Raw genomic sequence first — 19,849 nt, forward strand, 5'->3', positions numbered from 1 at the left:
CAATATTTGTTCGAAAATATCCAATATGCAATTTCTACGGCCCGGTACGGACATGAAAGTGTTGGACAAGGAGTGTAAAAATAGAGTACAGAGATGGGATTGGATGAATTAGAAGGACTCGTCTGGCAACAAATACGAGAGTTGGTTGAAAAAAAAAAAACAACAGACCTTCCAGCCGTAATATGGGAAAACGATGATCAGTCGTCGGGGGAAAAAGGCAGTGAAGAATCATTCAAAGGATAAAACACACCAAAACTGTAAAAACTATTCAGGTATGTGCATTTTATTGCATTATTTTCCAGTCTTTTTGTATCGTAGTTGAAGCAAGTGGTTAGTTAGGTTTTGGGTACAAATGTCACCCCACCCCACTTGTTTTTCTTCTCTTGTCCAAAAATTTTTTGGCTTGGATGATGATCCTATATCGCTTGCCTGTTAAACTTGGCATTGGAATCATCAAGATAAACAATCTGACTAAGTTTCATGAAGATAGGGTCATAAATGTGGCCTCTAAAATGTTAACAAGCTTTTCCTTTGATTCGAGTGGTGACCTAGTTTTTCACCCAACATGACCCAGTTTCAAACTTGGCCTAGGAGTCATCAAGATAAACAATCTTCTCTAATGTCATAAAGATAGTCATAAATATGGCCTGTAGAGTGTCAACAAGCTCTTCCTTTGATCTGATTGGGAGACCTAGTTTCTGACCCCATATGACCCAGTTTCGAACTTGTCCTAGGAATCATCCTGACCAAGTTTTTAAGAAGATAGGATCATAAAAGTGGCCTCAAGAGTGTAAACAACATTTTCCTTTGACTTGACCGGGTGACCTAGTTTTTGACCCCCTTACAACCCAGTTTTGAATTTAGCATAAGAATCAACAAGACAAATACTCTGACCAAGTTTCATGAAGATACGGTCATTAATGTAGCCCCAAGAGTGTTAACAAGCAGTTTCGAACTTGACTTGGAGATCATCAAGACAAATATTCTGTGCAAGTTTGTATCAAATCGAAGCATAAATGAAGCCTCTCTGGGGCAGTAACTCAAGACCCCTGATGGAATCTAGCCGGATTTCAAAAGGAACCGAGATCTTATTGTGACTTAAGTTGTGTGTAAGTGTGGTTAAAACTGAATGTATAATGTCACTTCTATCATGTTCACAATGTAAAAATTAACAAATTTTGGCCCTATAAGGAGTCAATCAGGTGCCGTAACTCAAAAACATATGACTGAATCATGGAATCAAAGATCTATTGTTTGAAATGAAATTTTGCAAGTTTGTATTAAATCAAACCATAAATGAAGTTTCTATATGGCTGTAAAAACAAAAATAGTACATTTTGGCCTTTTAAACATTGTTTGAAAAATTTCTATTGTGTTCACAAGCCAAAACAGCAATTTTGGCCCTTGAAGGTGCCGTAACTCTTGAACCCAGAATGGGATTTGGCCAGTTTTTTTGAAAAAGAAACGAGATATTATGCCAATATAAGTGTGCAAGTTTGATTAAAATCCATTGCAAAATGTGGTCTTTATATTGTTCACATGAAACTGTGACAGTCAAGAACTGTCGGATGACAGATGATCACAAAAGCTCATCTTGTCACTATGTGGTGTGACAAGTGAGCTAATAGAATACTTTTAACAACAAAATGCAGATAAGTTAGATATAATGCAGGTTTGTTATCGTTTTTTTACATATAAATACGCAAAGTTATTTGACTAATAAATTTCCTTGGGATCTAACACAGCAAAATGTCCACTCAGAAATAAATAGTAATTATGTCAGAGATACTTATGGTTAACATTAAATGAGCAATCTACTAGTAGTATTTCCACTTGTTTGCTTCACTGAGTTTTAACTTTCAGGTTCAAGTGGACATATATAGCCTTATTTCTAACACCTAGTCCTACACGCTGAACAATATGTCTATAAGTTTTCATGACTGGGTCAAATACTTTTTGTCATGGGAGCAACAAACTTCTAGGTCGTTTATATAAATTCTTATTTTCAATAAGTCAAGGACCTTTGCTCATGTCTTCAAGAGTGAAATCTGAAACAAATCCGCAGGCGCATACTTTCTTTTAACTTTTCAAGACACTAGTTCAAATACTTTTTCAGTTATGTACGGTAAAATTGTCACAAAGACCAACACAGGCAAATCTAAATGCTCCCGCCAGCCTCTTGACAAAAATTACTGATGTGTGTTTGGGCGGTTGCAGAATGCCTAAAAGTTGTACATTATACTGAACATATGGATGCATTGTTTTCCACCATATGGCTGAATTATTGGAAGCAGCCTATTTTGGTATTCATTTTATCTAATATCCATTAGTGAGGTGTAAAAATACTTTTGCACAAAATGTGTATTAAAAATTATTGAAAAGCACAAGTGTATATATTAAATCGTTTAATTAACACATTAAAACCACTAAGGGCATCTTCTATCATGCAAAGTAACTTAATTTAACAGTAAAGAAGCACACTGAAAAACTGTAACACGTATTCAAATGTTGCAACTTCATGAACACAGCAAAATACCATACGTCTCGACATTTTTCAGAATATTGGATGTAGAAATACATCATCATCATCATCATCATCACAATCACTAAACTCTTCTTGCTCTTCAGCATCATCATCAGTAAATGTTGTTGTATCTGGCAACATGCCAAGAAGATATGGTGACACATTCAAGGAAGAGAATGTTGACCCTGACACACTGTTTAAATCATTTTTTGCCTTGGTCAGATCATTCTGCACTTTTGCTACATTCTCAGACAATGCTTTGTAACCATCCACTTGAGTATACACATCATCACCATCAACACTCTGTATATCATTGTTCAATAGAAACCTATTTTGATGGGAACCAAGTCCACAATTGCCTTGGCCGTCATTAAATAACTCTGTCCCACTTTTTTGGGAATCCCCACAATTAGCTCCTATTTGACCACAAGCTGTACTATTTGATTCTGGTTTAAGCTTAAGCAGTTCTCCTAGCAGATTAGCACTACTCTTCTTATCCAGTTTAAATTGAACTTGTTCTGTTCCATTTTCTGTTGTAGTCTCAATAATAAGGCATGTTTCATTACTTTTGGTTTGTTCAATTTCTGCTACGTTATTCAGCGAGTCATTTGCCGGAACTGTTGGCTTAGAATCACCTTTTTCTGCCATTTTGCTTGAAGAATCATTCCTTTTCAAGTAAAGAGAATATCTGCTGGGACAGTCCTTTGCAGTTCCAACAGTCAAATTTCTATCCGATTTGGCACCATTTGATAATGTCTTAGTACTATTATCTACAGATAATTCTTTTGCAGTATCAGTGAGAATACCAGACTGAAAATTGAAACTGCTAGGCTCCTGACTACTGGCATTCACCTTGCCATATGACACAGGCTTTTTAGTTGAATTTTTTGTATTCTGTGAAAGTAGTGCTGGAAAGTCAACAATAGAAAAGTTTCCATCTGGAAGCTGTATATGCTGACTGTAAGGAAAAGATCGCAGACAAATAGAACTTGTTTTGTTTATATCTGATGGTAACAGGGTCGCACTGGATCCAGTTGCTCCTTGTTTCTGTTCATTAGAACCTAAATTCACTATGGATGAACTGCAAGAAGTGTGAGTAATTTCTTGCTGTGCAAGTGTTTGTCCGCTATGGATCAATTTCTGCGGCTCAGTAGATGCAATGTCTTTCCTTACTGAAGGTGTAGAAAGATGAAACTGTTTACTAGTTGATACTTGTACTTCTGTCAATGGTTTTGCTGATGTTACAGGAGTGCTGCCAGGCAACAGTAATTTCTGTGTACTAGGAACAGAGAAGCGTTTCAAAGCTTCCAAATTACTTGCTAAATTTGTACCATTTGACTTTCCAGTAGCAGAGTTGTTCTGTTCTTGGTGCAACATCTTTCGTTGCCAAGAATCAGAAAAACTTCCTGTGGATAAAGACTTTCTTGGCATGGATGGATTCAGACCCGAGGTAGACCCGACACCTGAATTTGCATTTATTCTGAATGTTAGTTCTTGCAATGCTTGAAGACTGTTTGGCTGATTTACATCCTTGTTTCCTTTACTTTCTGCCAAACAAAGGTATGAAGCTGCACCAGACATTACGGAAGAGGAACTTTGAGATTTCATAGCATCTTCTTTGTAAGGTGGCACATATCTTGTCGCAGGAAAGACAGGAACTTCAGTACTGAGCCGTCTTACTTTATGCTTCGGCTCTTTGTTTTCATTTTCATTTGGGACAGAAGATGCTGAAGCACACCGTTTTTCTCCCTTCCTGCTAATTTCACTCAGGCAAGACTGGGCTTGAGAACAGGACTTTCTCTGTACAGACAAATCAAGTGTGGCATCTGTACTTGATGTCGACAATGGTCTACCATACTGCAGAGCTGGTCCAACTGGAAAAGTCTGGCTTGGGCTATAGCCTGGAATATATGTCAGCGGTGTCCATGGCAACAATGGATTTCCTGTGTAACCAGTCAGACAGGACTGGTAACTTGTGTTTCCTGGTATTGGATATGCATATTGCTGATAAAGTAATGGCACAAAAGGGTTTGGAAGTCTAGCTTGTGGATTTGGGTGAATATTCTGTTTCTGATTATGGGAAAACTGCTGCTCACTCCTTACACATGCTGATGAATAGTAAGCTCCTTGATAGACTGGACTTGGGATAACGTTTGTGGCAGGACATTGAAGCGAAGTAGCTTTATCCTGTAAAAGATTGCTGTTGCCTTCAGTTCTAGACTTAACTAATGTTATTAAATTTTCAAGTTTACTTTGACTGTCAGTTCCTGACACTTTGGTACCTAATACATGATAAGGTTGACTTTGACTTTCATGGATTGAACTGTCTGCTGACATTGAACGTTCTGTCATATTTCCACTTTCATTCATAGACCCCACTTCTCTGGAGGGCTGAACGGCTTTAGAGACTGTACTATCAACTGCTAAACTTGCTTTTGTCAAAGCTGGGGTGTCTTTACTTAGGCCACTTAGTGATGAATTAGTGAATGTGATAATCTAAAAAAGAAATCAAACCATTTAAAGAATTCACAAAATTAATATCAAAAGTAATACTAAGTACGTAATATGAAGAAATATTTATTTAAAATATAGGTTTAAACGTGTGTCTTCAACTGTACATCACTACCTAGAAGAGATAGCAATGTCTGTGAAATATCAAAATCAATTAGTCAAACCTGTATCAATTAAGCATGCAGCCAGCAAAGAAAGCAACACTATCGGGCTGCTTATGGCAGGTGGCTGCTAAAGACAAGTTGAAAATAGGGACCTCTACTAATTGGTTTAAGTTAGCTTACTGTCTACTTTATGGCTGCTTAATATAGGCAGTCCTGAAACTGTATATCAGACTTCCTCAGTTTTATATTTCATAACAATGATGCAAAAAATTACCTAACTACTGTAACAGTCTAATACACAGGTATCAATTTTTACTGCAAAACTATATATATAGATAGGTATAGTAGGTATCATTCTAAGTTTTTTTTTTGTAAAAAGAATATAGACTAAAACTGTAAAAATAATGAATTTATTTGTTTGTTTTTTTACTTTGTTTCTTAACAAGTAGAGCTGTCCATAAGACAGCTAATGCTTGACAATACAAATTGTTGTCCAAGAAGCAGGAATTATATTAATATTACCCTACTGTTACATGTTAAAATATCTATAGAGTTTAAATCCAGTATATGCATCAGTTTTGGAGATAGTAACTTACATGCAAAACTTCAACCAGAGTTTTTAAATTCAAAAGAGGATATGATTTTGCATAATGCATGTCAGAGTTATGGAACTTGATGACAATTACCTAGTTTTATAAACCCAAAGTAATGTGTGAAGTTTCAATTCAATACCCTGAAATCCCGAAAATAAGCGGGTTTGAAAATAAGCCAGTCTCAAAAATAAGCCTCCATTTCACTTCAGGCAAAATGGACTCAAAAATTAGCCGCACTCAAAAATAAGCCGTCCATTTTATTTTGTATCAGTAATATCAATGTATCAATGACTTTGTTAGGTCACCATATAAGATAGCAAAAGTTACTAAAGTATACATAGCAGATTTATTTCCAAATGTCATAATAATAAATCATACTTTGGAATAAAAACACTTAAAACAATGCAAGTTGTGCTGATTTTTAAAACTCTGAACAAAATTAAAACTTTAAAAGCAATGAAATTCTTATCTCAAACACTTTGTGTCACATCAGTTCTATCAATTAAAATGACTGGTCTTTATAACACAATGCAGTGTTATCACGTATTGAGTAAGTTATTCATACTTGTTGGGCAATTAAATCATAGGTGTATTTAAAACATTTTTATTGGGTAATTATCTGTAAGGATCATATTATTTTCAATAAGAAATTGTAACAGATTATAACAAAACAGAAGTCAGAATTATATTAAGTTTTTATCGACGTCAATGTTTTCACAAACAAGGAGCTGCGTTCAATAAACGCTTGATGCCCCCGGTGGCATCCTTGTCGATAGATTTTGCAACCTAAGTCCAAAACTAGGTCAAGGTCAAACTGAGGTCAGGTGATGTTTGAAGATGAGGAATGGTCACAGTTTACATCTGTATTAGTATCAATTTATTCTTGTAAGGGGTACTGATGCTAAACGAAACGGTCCCATTTGGTTAACCAAGAGATGGCCCTATAAAGCAACCGAAGTCCAAAATGAGGTCAAGGTCAAGGTCAAACTGAGGTCAGGTGATGTGTGAAGATGAGGAATGGGCACAGGTTACATCTGCATTAGTAATAAGTCATTCTAGTAAGGGGTATTGATGCTAGACGAAACAGTCCCATTTGGTTAACCAAGAGATGGCCCTATAAAGCAACCCAAGTCCAAAATGAGGTCAAAGTCAAGGACAAACTGAGGTCAGGTGATGTGTGAAGATAAGGAATGGTCACAGAATACATCTGTCACAGATTACCTCGTACGGACAGACGAACGAACGGACGGACAGGACAATCACTATATGCCTCCCGCATCAGTAGATGATAAAAATACAAAAACATGACCTCCGTATCTTCAGTATTTCGATAATGGAAAATATGCCAGTTTTTTAAATCGTTACTGAATATAAAATTATGTACTCAAATGTTCGCTGGACTCAAAAAAAAAGCCGGTCTTGATAATAAGCCACCAAATCCTTACAAAAATTTACAATACGCCACTGCTTATTTTTGGGATTTCAGAGTATTTGCATTAGTTTTGCATTAATGACCATAAGTCATTTAACTTGTATACGAAACTTTAATCTGGATTTTCTATGTCCAAAAGGGGGTATAATTTGGCCAAATGCATGTCAGAATTATGTGACTTGATGATATGACCTAAATGTCACCTAATCTTATAAACCCAATGAAACAGGTGAAGTTTCAATTCAATATTTGCATTTACTTGTATGCAGAACTTTAACCAGGATTTTCTAAATCAAAGAGGGGACATAATTTGCCCAAAAAACATGTCAAAGTTATGGGACTTGACCCAGCGAAGTTGGTAACTGACATAGAAAAAAAATAAGATTCAAAGCTAAATGCCTTTAAATGATAGCTGTATTTACTTGGATGCAAGGATTTTCAGAGGCCAAACGGAGGCATAATTTGGCCAAAATGCATGTCAGAGTTATAAGAATTAATGCTATAATCTTGTTTTATAACCCTAAAGACAGATGTGAAGTTTCAATTCAATATTTTGCATTAGTTGGAGACAGTAAGTTGTATACAAAGCTTTAACCAGGATTTTCTAAGTCCAAAAGGGGACATAATTTAGCCAAACATGTCAGAGTTATGGGACTTGACCCAGTGATGTAGGTTATTGACCTAGAAAGAGAAAAAATAAGTTCCAAGGCTATATGATTTTAAATGATAGCGGTATGGTACTGGCATGCTAAACTTTAAAAATGATTTTCTTAGTCCAAAATGGGACATAATTTGGCCAAAACACATGTCAGATTTAAAAGTTTTAAAGCTATATGCCTTTAAATGATAGCTTTTTGCACTTGCATGCAATACTTTAACCAGGATTTTCAAAGTTCAAAACAGGACATAATTTGGCCAAAATGCATGTCAGAGTTATGAGACGAGATGCTATCACCTAGTTTTATAACTGCAAAGATACATTTGAAGTTTCAATTCAAAATTTGAATTAGTTTATGAGATAGAATATTGCACGCAAAACTTAAGAAAAAAACTGAAAAAAAAAAACAAAACTAGAGGATGCTTTTGTAAAAAAGCGCATGTCTCCCCCAGTGCATAGTCGTATAAGCAAGAGGTCAACAGGGGACAGGAGCGAAAGTCAGAGACATTGATGGTTGGCTGCAATAGGGATCATTCTACTTGGCATGTCAAATCATACCACTAAGTTTCAACATTTTGGGCCTGGTGGTTTTCAAGGATTGGAAACAGTTTTCCATGTTTTGGCCCCTGTGACCTTGACCTTTGATCGAGTGACCCCAACATCAATAGTGGTCATCTACCCTGCATGTCCAATCATCCTAATAAGTTTCAACATTCTGGATCAAGTGGTTCCCATGTTATTGATTGGAAAGAGTTTTCTACGTTCAGCCCTCCATGGCCTTGATCTTTGATGGAGTGACCCTAAAGACATTGACGGTCATCTACTCTGTATGTACTATCACCCTATGAAGTTTGAAGGTTCTAGGTCAAATAGTTCTCAAGCCAATGACTGGAAAAGGATTTCTATGTTCTGTCTGCTGTGACCTTGACCTTTACTAAAGTGACCCGAAATTGAATAGGGGTCATCTAATCTGCATTTCCAATCATCCTATGGAGTTTCAACATTCTGGGTAAAGTGGTTCTGTAGTTAATGATCGGAAATGGTTTTCCATGTTCAGCCCCTGTGACTTTGACCTTTAACAGAGAGACCCCTTAAACAATAGGGGTCTTCTACTCTGCATGTCCAATCATCCTATGGAGTTTCAACATTCTGGGTAAAGTGGTTCTGTAGTTGTTGATTGGAAATGGTTTTCCATGTTCAAGCCCCTGTGACCTTGACCTTTAACAGAGAGACCCCTAAAACAATAGGGGTCTCCTACTCTGCATGTCCAATCATCCTACGAAGTTTCAACATTCTGGAACAAGTGGTTCTCAAGTTATTTATCAGAAATGACTTTCCATGTTCAAGTCCCAGTGACCTTGACCTTTAACAGACTGACCCCAAAATCAATAGGGGTCATTTACTCTGCATGTCCAATCATCCTATTAAGTTTCAACATTCTGGGTCAAGTGGTTCTCCCCCTATTGACTGGAAAGTGTTTTCAATGTTCAGCCCCCTGTGACCTTGAACTTTGACGGAATGGTCCCAAAAACATTAAGAGTAATCTACTGTGTAAGTCCTATCACCCTATGAAGTTTGAAGGTTCTAGGTCAAATAGTTCTCAAATTATTTACTGAAACTGGATTTCCATGTTCTGTTCGCTGTGACCTTGACCTTTAATAGAGTGACCACAAAATCAATAGGGGTCATCTACCCTGCATGAACAATTATCCTGTGACGTTTAAACATTCTGGGTCAAGTGGTTCTCAAGTTATTGATCGAAAATTGTTTTCCATTTTTAGGCCGCTGTGACCTTGACCTTTGATGGAGTGACCCCCAAAACAATAGCGGCCGTCTATTCCATAAGCCCTACCATCCTATGAAGTTTGAAGGTTCTATGTGAAATGGTTCTCCAGTTATTGACCGGAAATGAAGTGTGAAGTACAGACGGACAGACAGGGCAAAAACAATATGTCTCCCCCAATGGTGGGGGGCACATAATAAGTTTCAAAGCTATATGCCTTTAAATGATAGCTGTATGTACTTGCATGCAAAACTTTAACCAAGGTGTGACAAACAAATTCAGTATTTCAATATTTTTCTTACCCCTATTTTTGCCTAAATTGGCACTTACGGATGAAGTTTATTATCCTGTTAGTTTTGTTGTTTTCAACTTTTCTGATTTCAACTTAAATCAGCTGAACCCCTTTGAAACCAAATTATGATAGACAATGTTGCAGACTTACACACTTTGTTTGGGAAGATGTTGTTTTGTTAGATGTTGTATCACTTCCCTGCTGATATTCTGTCTGTAACATACTGTGGTTATAATTAGCATCCTGTACTGAAGTGCTTTTAACTTCATCCTGATCTACAAAAAATAAAAATATTTCTCCATGCATTGAATTATTTCTAAAAATGAGTATATTTCAGTGATTTTTTTACCATTTTTGAGCCACTAAAAAGTATGCTGTTTTCTCCTATTTCTGAAATAAATTCCCCTAAAAAAACAACAAAAAAACCCAAACTTTTTTACATATTCCAACCAACAAAACCATGATAATGTAAATTGTACCATTTAAAACATGAGACAATGTGCTTTCAAATAATTTTCTTTTACAGTGTAACATATTTTTGAACAAGAGCTGTCAGTAATGGTGACAAATGCCCTCGCAGCACCTCGACCTTTGACCTGGTGACCCCAAAGTCAATAGGGATCGTGTACTCAATAAGTACTATCAGCATGACATTGTGAAGTTTGAAGGTCCTGGGTGCAGTGGTTCGCGAGTAAAGTGCCTTCATGCAAAAAGTTAACATTGGCCCCTGTGACCTTGACCTTTGACCCCAAAGTCAGTAGGGGTTGTGTACTCAATAAGTACTATCAGCATGTGAAGTTTGAAGGTCCTGGGTGCAGTGGTTCGCAAGTAAAGTGCCTTCAAGCAAAAAGTTAACATTGGCCCCTGTGACCTTGACCTTTGACCTGGTGACCCCAATGTCAGTAGGGGTCGTGTACTCAATAAGTACTATCAGCACGTGAAGTTTGAAGGTCCTGCGTGCAGTGGTTCGCGAATAAAGTGCCTTCATGCAAAAAGTTAACATTGGCCACTGTGACCTTGACCTTTGACCTGGTGACCCCAATGTCAGTAGGGGTCGTGTACTCAATAAGTACTATCAGCATGTGAAGTTTGAAGGTCCTGGGTGCAGTGGTTCGCGAGTAAAGTGCCTTCATGCAAAAAGTTAACATTGGCCACTGTGACCTTGACCTTTGACCTGGTGACCCCAATGTCAGTAGGGGTCGTGAACTCAATAAGTACTATCAGCATGTGAAGTTTGAAGGTCCTGGGTGCAGTTTCGCGAGTAAAGTGCCTTCATGCAAAAGTTAACGTTGTGATGAACGAACGGACGGACAGTTGAAAACTAATATGCCTCCCTTCAGGGACATATAAATATTGCTTTTAAAATTATCACGACACAATTTTCCCCACCATTTTAGTGGTTGCGGCACAACAGGCCGCCATTCCCCTAAAACTTAAAAAGAGACACTGTATAAGTTACAGAGGGTTATGATGGCGGTAGATGATTCACCTGAGTTTCACAGTTGGCTTGAACAATTCTGATATAGGGTTAACTAAGGAACATTGTGCGTGAAATTATTCTGAAATCCCCCTATCAGTTTCTAGTAAGAAGATTCTAAAAAGTTTACTCTGTAGTCACAAGTAAGTAAATGTGCCTCGCCAAATTGTGCCAACTTTTTTAATATAGCAAACAAAACGATCTGAAGGAATTTGGGATTGTATTAACCAGACTCAATGTAACCCAGGCCTCATAATAATTATCAGTCAGGGATAAATATGACTATACCATGTGATAAAGTTACAGAGTAATTTACCAACATTTGGGGGACTGTGAGAATGTTTCAAAATAGAAAGAACTTGAAGAACATAAAGAACATTTACGACTGAACTAAAATGTGAACATTACCTTTTTTTATTTAAAACTGCATGAAAGATCTATATATTAACACTATTCAGATGTGAAATGACGTTTACTAAGAGTAGAGAATCAGGGTCTATATATTCACACTATTCAGATGTGAAATGACGTTTACTAAGAGTAGAGAATCAGGGTCTATATTCACACTATTCAGATGTGAAATGACGTTTACTAAGAGTAGAGAATCAGGGTCTATATTCACACTATTCAGATGTGAAATGACTTTTACTAAGAGTAGAGAATCAGGATCTATATTCGGGAGAACCCACAGAAGAAAGAGTAAATGTAACAGTGGACAAGATGAACATGAGACACTTCTTTCTATGTCCACTATATAATACTACTAGATAAATGTTTTATTTAGAAATATTCTAACATGACTGTGTAGAGTACATAAACCCTGATGACAGATATAAATATTTGTCAAACAAAAATGTACACCGTTTTCTGCATTAAAGAGCTTTCATAATAAGGCAAAGCTTGCTGTATATGTAGATCTGTAACCAAACCTTTTCTGGTAACTTTTGTACAAAAACGGTTTAACTCACAACTGCACTCTTAAGTCATAGTGAAATGCGCTTGCTTTAATACATTTCTGTAGGCAGAATTCTGCAATGCCTGTTCCTGGCAAAGTTTGTGTTACACCCTTTTTGTAAATTAAGGGTATATTTTCAAAATACAGAAATATTTGATAAATGAACAACATCTTTACCAACAATATACCTGATCATTGACTGGAAACCAAATGGTCCACCAACAGACATAAACATAACAGTTTATTGTTTCTCTTTCTTCAAAGTGGAGAATAAATAATATTTTCAGTAAGAATATTATAACCAAATCAAGATCATCTATACATATATAGGTCAGTTTGTAGGTATTACCCTTGTTGAGTGCAAGTTTGAACTTAATTCTGTCATTTACGGTAAGTGGGCTGTACCAAAAATGTTGTTTACTAGGGTTTTAAGTTTGGAGTTGAAGGTCATAGGAGGGCTGTCAAGGTCATCTATATATTGATCAGTTTGTAGGTTTTGCAAAAGAATTGAGTGCGAGTATGAATTATATCATGTCATTAATGAGGGCTGTAGGCAATCTGGTTAATGTACAGACTGACAGTTGAACACTACCTATGGAAACCTTTGCGGCTGAGTGGTTAAGGTCACTGACTTCTAATCACTTGCCCCTCATCAATGTTGGATCGAGTCTCACTCAGAGCTTTCTTTAAATAAGAAAGCCCTAAAGCTGGCTCACAGATGGTCGGTGGTTCTACCCAGGTGCCCGCCCGTGATGAAATAGTGCATGGAGGAGCACATGGTGTCTTCCACCACCATCAAAGCTATAAACTGTATACTGGTAGAGTAAATTATTTTAATGTGAAGTATTTGCCATTTTTGTTTAGGCAGACCTTAAATTATAATATTTATCAAATATGTTTTAAGACTGACATAAATACCTGTCACAATAATTGTTATATTCTGGTTTGTAACACTAGAAGGTGTGGTGCTCTTTTCTTCAGGTCTTGCATGTGGGGATTGTACACTCAGTTTCATTCCCAGAAACCTGCAAGCAAAACACAGACATATGGCAGATTGTGGGAAAAGATTACCATTAGGCTAATGGTCTTAGAACAAGGAAAATTCAGAGCTAAGGAATGTTTATTTATGTTAAAATATAAATAATATATTAAAACTGTTTTATAATATCCTAAACAAAGCTGTTACAATTCATCTCAGAATTCCTACTCATTTTTACCAACTTCAAAATTTCAACAGTATTAATAAAATTATAATTGAAACTTTTGTTGAAAGTGGACTTTCCACGGTCATGTGACATTGTCTTGACAGGTTGCCTCAGTTAAGAGTTGGGGATAAATTATTTGAAGATCAAACAGCAAATTGCATGCTTTGCCAATTTCAAATGTAAAATTCCCAAAGTTAAATTTTGTTTTTTTCCTATACTTCTTCAGCAGAACCTTACCTATCAAACCTTATACATTTTAAAACACAAGGCAACATACGCAATGCATTTATAACATTTTTTTTTTCTTAAGGTATAAGATCACTAATAGAGAACCTCCTTTTTGAAGAGTATTCAATTCCTACCATAAACCTACTTTTACTGCAATCCTTAGGGGGGCGTAGGTTCGAGCCTTACCGGGACCAATTTCTTTTTCTTTTTTTTCTAGTAAGTTTTTACTTCTTTCAAGACTTATTATTGATTTCTTGTACAAAAATGGAAAAACATAAATATTATAAGCGATTTCTTGGTGTTCAAAGTGAATTTACTACTTAAACAGAAGGGGTAGAGTTACACATCTTTAAAAATATTGAATTATACGCGGTGAAAGTTCTCTATTTTGCTTTTACTCTTAGATTATATATTATGGAAGAAATTTAGGTAGGTTTTACGTCTGCCCTAAGGTTATTTTTAAATGGAGTAAGCAAAATTCAAAACAGAAACACAGCATTCCACCTTATTTTTTCAATGTTGAAGTATGAATTCTGTCTCATTAAATCTGTTTACTTGAGGCACCATAGAAAAAATGATATTGACATTTTTATTTTGTGTTTTATAATGTTTACCAATAGTTTGATGTTTCTTTTGTTAAAATTAATGGTAAAATGAGTTCTCTGCAAACGTTTTGGATAGTGGCTATCACTTTGAAATTTGTCTCTACTTGAGCTTGAGGAGATACCATAAGTTATACAAAATTTATAAAAATCGGCACGGTAAAAGTTGTTTAAAAACTGCAAAATAGTGCAAAACACGGTTACCTTTCAGAATATACCAAGCAAAGGCCATTTTGTAAACATTACTATTAGTGATCTAATACCTTAAATGAAACATCTTTGAAAAATTTCATTTTTTTTAACAATTCCTAACACATTTCTCAAAAGGAAAAGCCCTAAGCTCCATTCACAAATATTGGGGGAAAAAACAATGCATGTACACATAATCTTATGTTAAATCACTCTTACAGTTGTACATACTTGTGTCTTATGGCTCTCTTCATGTCTGGCAGTGACCCTGTGTAAAATGGTAGATCCTGAAGTTCTTCAGCACCTGAAATATGAACTTACAAGCTTATCATGGGGTCTGAAATTATCCTGTACATTTGTATGGTGACTGTCATTACCTTTTTTTTTACTTTTTTTCATTTAAACACTGGTCACTTTAGGTTTTTGTACCTTGGTGACACCTCACCTGTACATTGCATGTATCACATGCTTTTGTAGAAAAGCACATCTTCTCACCAAAGCAAAGTAATAATAGACAAGAAGTCAATAGAGGACAGGAGCAAAAGTCAAAGAGACACTGGTTGCCATTGTGACTGAAATTCAATAGGGATTATCTACTAACTCAGCATGTCCAATCATCCTATGAAGTTTCAATATTCTGGGTCAAGCGGCTCTCGACGGTTTTCCATGTTCAGGCCCCTGTGACTGATCAAGTGACCCATAAAACAATAGGGTCATCTACTTTGTAAGCCTTATCACCCTGTGAAGTTTGAAGGTTCTAAGGTCAAATGGTTCTCCAGTTATTGATCGGAAGTGGTTTTCCATGTTCTGGCTGCTGTGACCTTGACCTTTGACCGAGTGAACCAACTCATTATGGGTCATTAACTCTGCATGTCCAATCATCCTATGAAGTTTCAACATTCTGCATCAAGTGGTTGTCAAGTTATTGATCAGAAACAGTTTTTCTGAGTTCTGGTCACTGGGACCTTGACATTTGGCCAAGTTAACCCCAAAAAGTAGGGGTCATCTACTTCATAAGCCCTAACACCCTATGAAGTTTGAGGGTTCTAGATTAAATGGTTCTCCAGTTATTGATCAAAAATGACGTGTGACAGGCGGACAAGGCAAGAACAATCTGTCCTCCCAGGTGGGGAGACATAATAAATTATCTAACTTATGCAAAACAAAGGAAGTATAATTCAGGCATACCTTGTGGGAGTGACATAAGAAGACAGTTAGCAAGCACTTTGTCTGTGACCAACAGGCGAATATATCGCACAGTCTGAAAATACAACAGTAAACCTATAGATTTTCATATCTTAAAATTATTTTTTGGAATTTACCATCTGTTAAAACACAGCATTCAATAACTATACAGATGACAGTTTCTTATAAATTTCCTTAAAAGCAAACCTTTTTCACAAAACATTTTGAAGAAATGGTTTATTGTATACCTGAAACTGTAAAAAAACTCAGTTACTTTAACAGCTTAAATTATTAGCTCAAATCAACAATGCTCTTTATATCGCTTCAAGAATTTTATTACAAGAGCTTGTAGAACCAGAAATGCCCCCCTTGAAGCATTCTGTAATTGCACAAGGAACAGAAATTATTTTGTCACTGTGCACAAAAAATGTACTTTTCTTGGTCAAAGTGACCTTGACCTTTGACCTACTGACCTCAAAAATCAATAGAGGACATCTGCTGGTCATGATAAACCTCCCTATTAAGTTTTGTGATCCTAGGCCAAAGCATTCTCAATTTACTGTCCGGAAACATTTTAACTATTCCCGGCCACTTTGACCTTGACCTCTGACCTACTGACCTATAAATCAATAGCTGGTCATGACAAACCTCCCTATTAAGTTTTGTGATCCTAGGTCCAAGCATTCTCAAGTTATCATCTGGAAACGGTTTTAATGTACCAGGTCACTGTGTCCTTGACCTTTAGCCTACTGACCTCAAAATCAATAGCGGTCATCTACTGGTCATGACCAACCTCCCTATCAACTTTCATGATCCTAGGCCCAAGCATTCTTTAGTTATCATCCGGAAACCGTTTAAATGTTCTGGGAGAGGACAATCTTAAGCTTATAAAGCTTCCTGTCCAATCCTTTATTGTATATTTGTAATCATGTTGTAAAAATATTGCAAAATAAAATATGTTTAAACCAAATCTTCTGGGTCACTGTGACCTTGAGTGAATTTGACCAACTAATCTCAAAATCAATAGGGGTCATCTGCTGGTCATAATCAACCACCCTATCAACTTTCATAATCCTAGGTTCAAGTGAGATATCATCCAGAAACAGTTAAACTGTTCTGGGTCACTGTGACCTTGGCCTTTAACCTACTGATCTCAAAATCGATAGGGGTCATCTGCTGGTATGAACAACCACCCTATCAACTTTCATTATCCAAGGCCCAAGCGTTCTTGAAGGGGTCATAATAACAACTCCTTTTATTGTATATATATATATATACACTCTCTTGTGTGAAATTAATAATCTTAAATTTATCCTCAAGTTGACTTCAGTGTTATAAAAGCAAGGTATAGCATCAGATTCTTGATACAGCAGTCACAAGTTCCAATTGCACCAAGGCTGAAATTTGATCTCCTGATATAGTTGTCAGAAGCCTCAGTTACATTTGTAGTAGCATTATTAAAGTGCATCTTCCACCCTCTACATTCTATTATTAATGAATCTTGTTATTTAAGGGTGTACTTTTTAGATTTTTATAACACTTTACCCTTTCTCTATTTCCATGTTTATAAGGATCAAAGTCACACAGTACTGCCAGCAGTGTATTGTAAACCTCAGGAGTGGAACCGAGGTTCACCTTCAGCATGTTGACGAGTGCCACCAATGCCGCTGTGTCACAACAACTCACATTCTTCACCTCCATAATGTGCTTACAGACTCTTACTTGTAATTACACAATGTACCAGACAAATCTGAAATTACAATGTATATACAATTATTGTGTCTGTGATCTGTGTGTGCAAAGTAGAAAATATTTATCAAAGATTACTATGACTTTATAATGGCCAATTTACGATGCCTGCCTTAGAACTCCAGGAACATTACGTAATTTAAAACTTAACTTTTTCGAAAACAAAAGGCCCAGACCTCATGTTTTCAAAAAAAGGCCCAAATGTGTTTAAGGCAATTATGTGACTGAAGAGAACCTTGACCATATAACCTTGCTTTTGACCAAATTTGGTGAACAATCATGTGAAGTATACAACCAATCTGGAAAAGCATCAGGTATCCTTCGTGAACAAAATCACATGAATATTTTACAATAAAAATCAAAATGATACCAAATGTATTTTTCAAAATGAAATTTTTTCAACAAACTTTTGAAATTCGAACGAAGCTTTAAGGCAAACTGACAGGGAAACAATTGACAGATACTGTCATAGTCACAAGGTAACTTATTACACAAATTGTAAATTAACAGACTTAACAGTATTACAAAACAAAATGATAAAATATAAGATGGGTTTACTTATAATGACATAGAAAGATAGCAGTGACAAGTCCCTATAAGTTCATGGTTTGGTTTCAAAGTATATATTGTCTTTGATTATATAATTTTCATATTTTTGTTTACTTCTTTGTTAAGTTGAACACGGTCTGAAAGAGCATCTGTTGCCTTTGCACTTGGGTATGCAAAAAAAGGAAGACATATTAAAGAGATTGTAATGCTGTATCAGCTATTTATAGAGACAAAGAATCCTTGATTAACTTGGACTTAGATAAATATAACATAAAAGAAACAAAGTACGAGGGGCGTTCAATATGTAATGTTACTCTGTATGTAGTTCCGTAACCGCTTATCATTTTTGGATGCGGTTTTCGGCACATTATAGAGCAATTTATTGGCAACACAATGCTATATAAATTATAAAAATTGGTACATTCTGAGTAAAAATATAATTATTTGAGTGAGGTGTACTCTGGTATACTGGACAACTTTATGTCCAAAATATTGAGATTGTAATATGCAATTCCTTGATTCTATACTATTCAACAACTAGAACTATAGTTCAATTTTCAGTTTAAACAGATAAAACAAATCATGATCTTCACAAAAACATATGAAAACTAAAATGAAAAAGTTTATAACAGTTTTAAATTGAGTGTGTACATTTTTACTCGAAAAATGGTAAGGTGAGTACAATAACCCTCTGCAATTTTGTCAGGCGCAATAATAATTAATCATTTAAAAAATTCTTGAATTTTAAGTTGATACTAGTATCTTAATTCTTGATTGCGAAACTAGTTCTTACAACTTTGATTAATCGCTCTTAATACCCATTCCAGATGGAATCAACCTTGAGTTTAGATTTTTTAGTTGTTTTGTAAAATTAAAAATGCAATGAATAGTTTAAGGGGACGCATATTGCTACATTCACAGTTCATACAGCAATGCGGAAGGGGTGCATATTCAAGAAATCAATGGTGGGAAAATAAAAAAACATATTCCTAAACTGATATAATACTGATGGACACCTGTAATATTCAGTATTTTGTGGATAAGGATGTGGTACTATGAATGTAATAGGAAAACAGAGGTCTTTGTGAAAGTACATTCAACACAAAATATTACGCTTTTGTATAAGGAAAAAACAGGTTTTTCACAGAAACAGTGTTCCAAATAATGTTGAAGGGATGAGATTTTCTTTCTAACACACCAGGTTTGCTTAAACATGTAAAAATTTAACGCCACGTCAGTTCATCTCGAGATGGACGCCATATTTCTCATTGATAAAAAATGTAAACAAAAAAATCAGAGTGGGATTAGCATTGCAAGGGCATAACATTACATTCTACACAATGAATACCTTAGAACAGATATATCTAAGATGCTACACAGGTCAGGCTGGTTAAATGCATAATGTCGATCACTTGAAATTCATCTTGAAAAGGTGGTTAATTTTAGTTTGTTTACATGGTTTTTAATTTTCCCACGACTTCTCGGCGATTCACTGCAAATGTATTACTGCGCCGGACGAAAGGTAACTCTAATAAACAACGGGAGACAACTACGGTGTCAGCACGTGTACGATTTTTAAAAAAACATGTCGATGATTATAATTTCTTATCAAATAATGAATCCTATTCAGATATTCGTCTTTAATATTAGAAAATTATTAATTTCTGTGGACATTTGTCAAAAAATATTACTTACAGTGGACTACTTTGCGCATCAAACTGGTTTCCGCTTCAGTTGTGAGGCACTTCCGTTATACTTTTTGACAACAATAACAAAACACAAAATGAATCAATAACGTCACTTATAAACCGAC

The 19,849-nt window shown here is 35.9% G+C and overlaps 1 protein-coding gene across 2 annotated transcripts in view; it reads right to left on the reverse strand.

Annotated features, from left to right (window-relative positions):
* Positions 1-414: 414 nt before the first annotated feature.
* The window catches only part of LOC123547129 (uncharacterized), a 32,771-nt gene continuing 13,336 nt past the window's right edge, over positions 415-19,849 (reverse strand). For both annotated transcript variants that reach the window (XM_045333971.2, XM_045333972.2), the window contains exons 2-7: positions 17,284-17,488; positions 15,742-15,814; positions 14,785-14,857; positions 13,248-13,354; positions 10,048-10,172; positions 415-5,020 (exon numbers count right to left, since the gene is read on the reverse strand). In XM_045333971.2, coding sequence (XP_045189906.2) covers positions 2,555-5,020; positions 10,048-10,172; positions 13,248-13,354; positions 14,785-14,857; positions 15,742-15,814; positions 17,284-17,439 — 3,000 coding nt within the window. In that variant the 5' untranslated portion in view covers positions 17,440-17,488 and the 3' untranslated portion in view covers positions 415-2,554. The remainder of the gene's footprint in view (positions 5,021-10,047; positions 10,173-13,247; positions 13,355-14,784; positions 14,858-15,741; positions 15,815-17,283; positions 17,489-19,849) is intronic.

Source organism: Mercenaria mercenaria, chromosome 8, assembly GCF_021730395.1.
Source record: "Mercenaria mercenaria strain notata chromosome 8, MADL_Memer_1, whole genome shotgun sequence".
NCBI classification, from domain to species: Eukaryota; Metazoa; Mollusca; class Bivalvia; order Venerida; family Veneridae; genus Mercenaria; species Mercenaria mercenaria.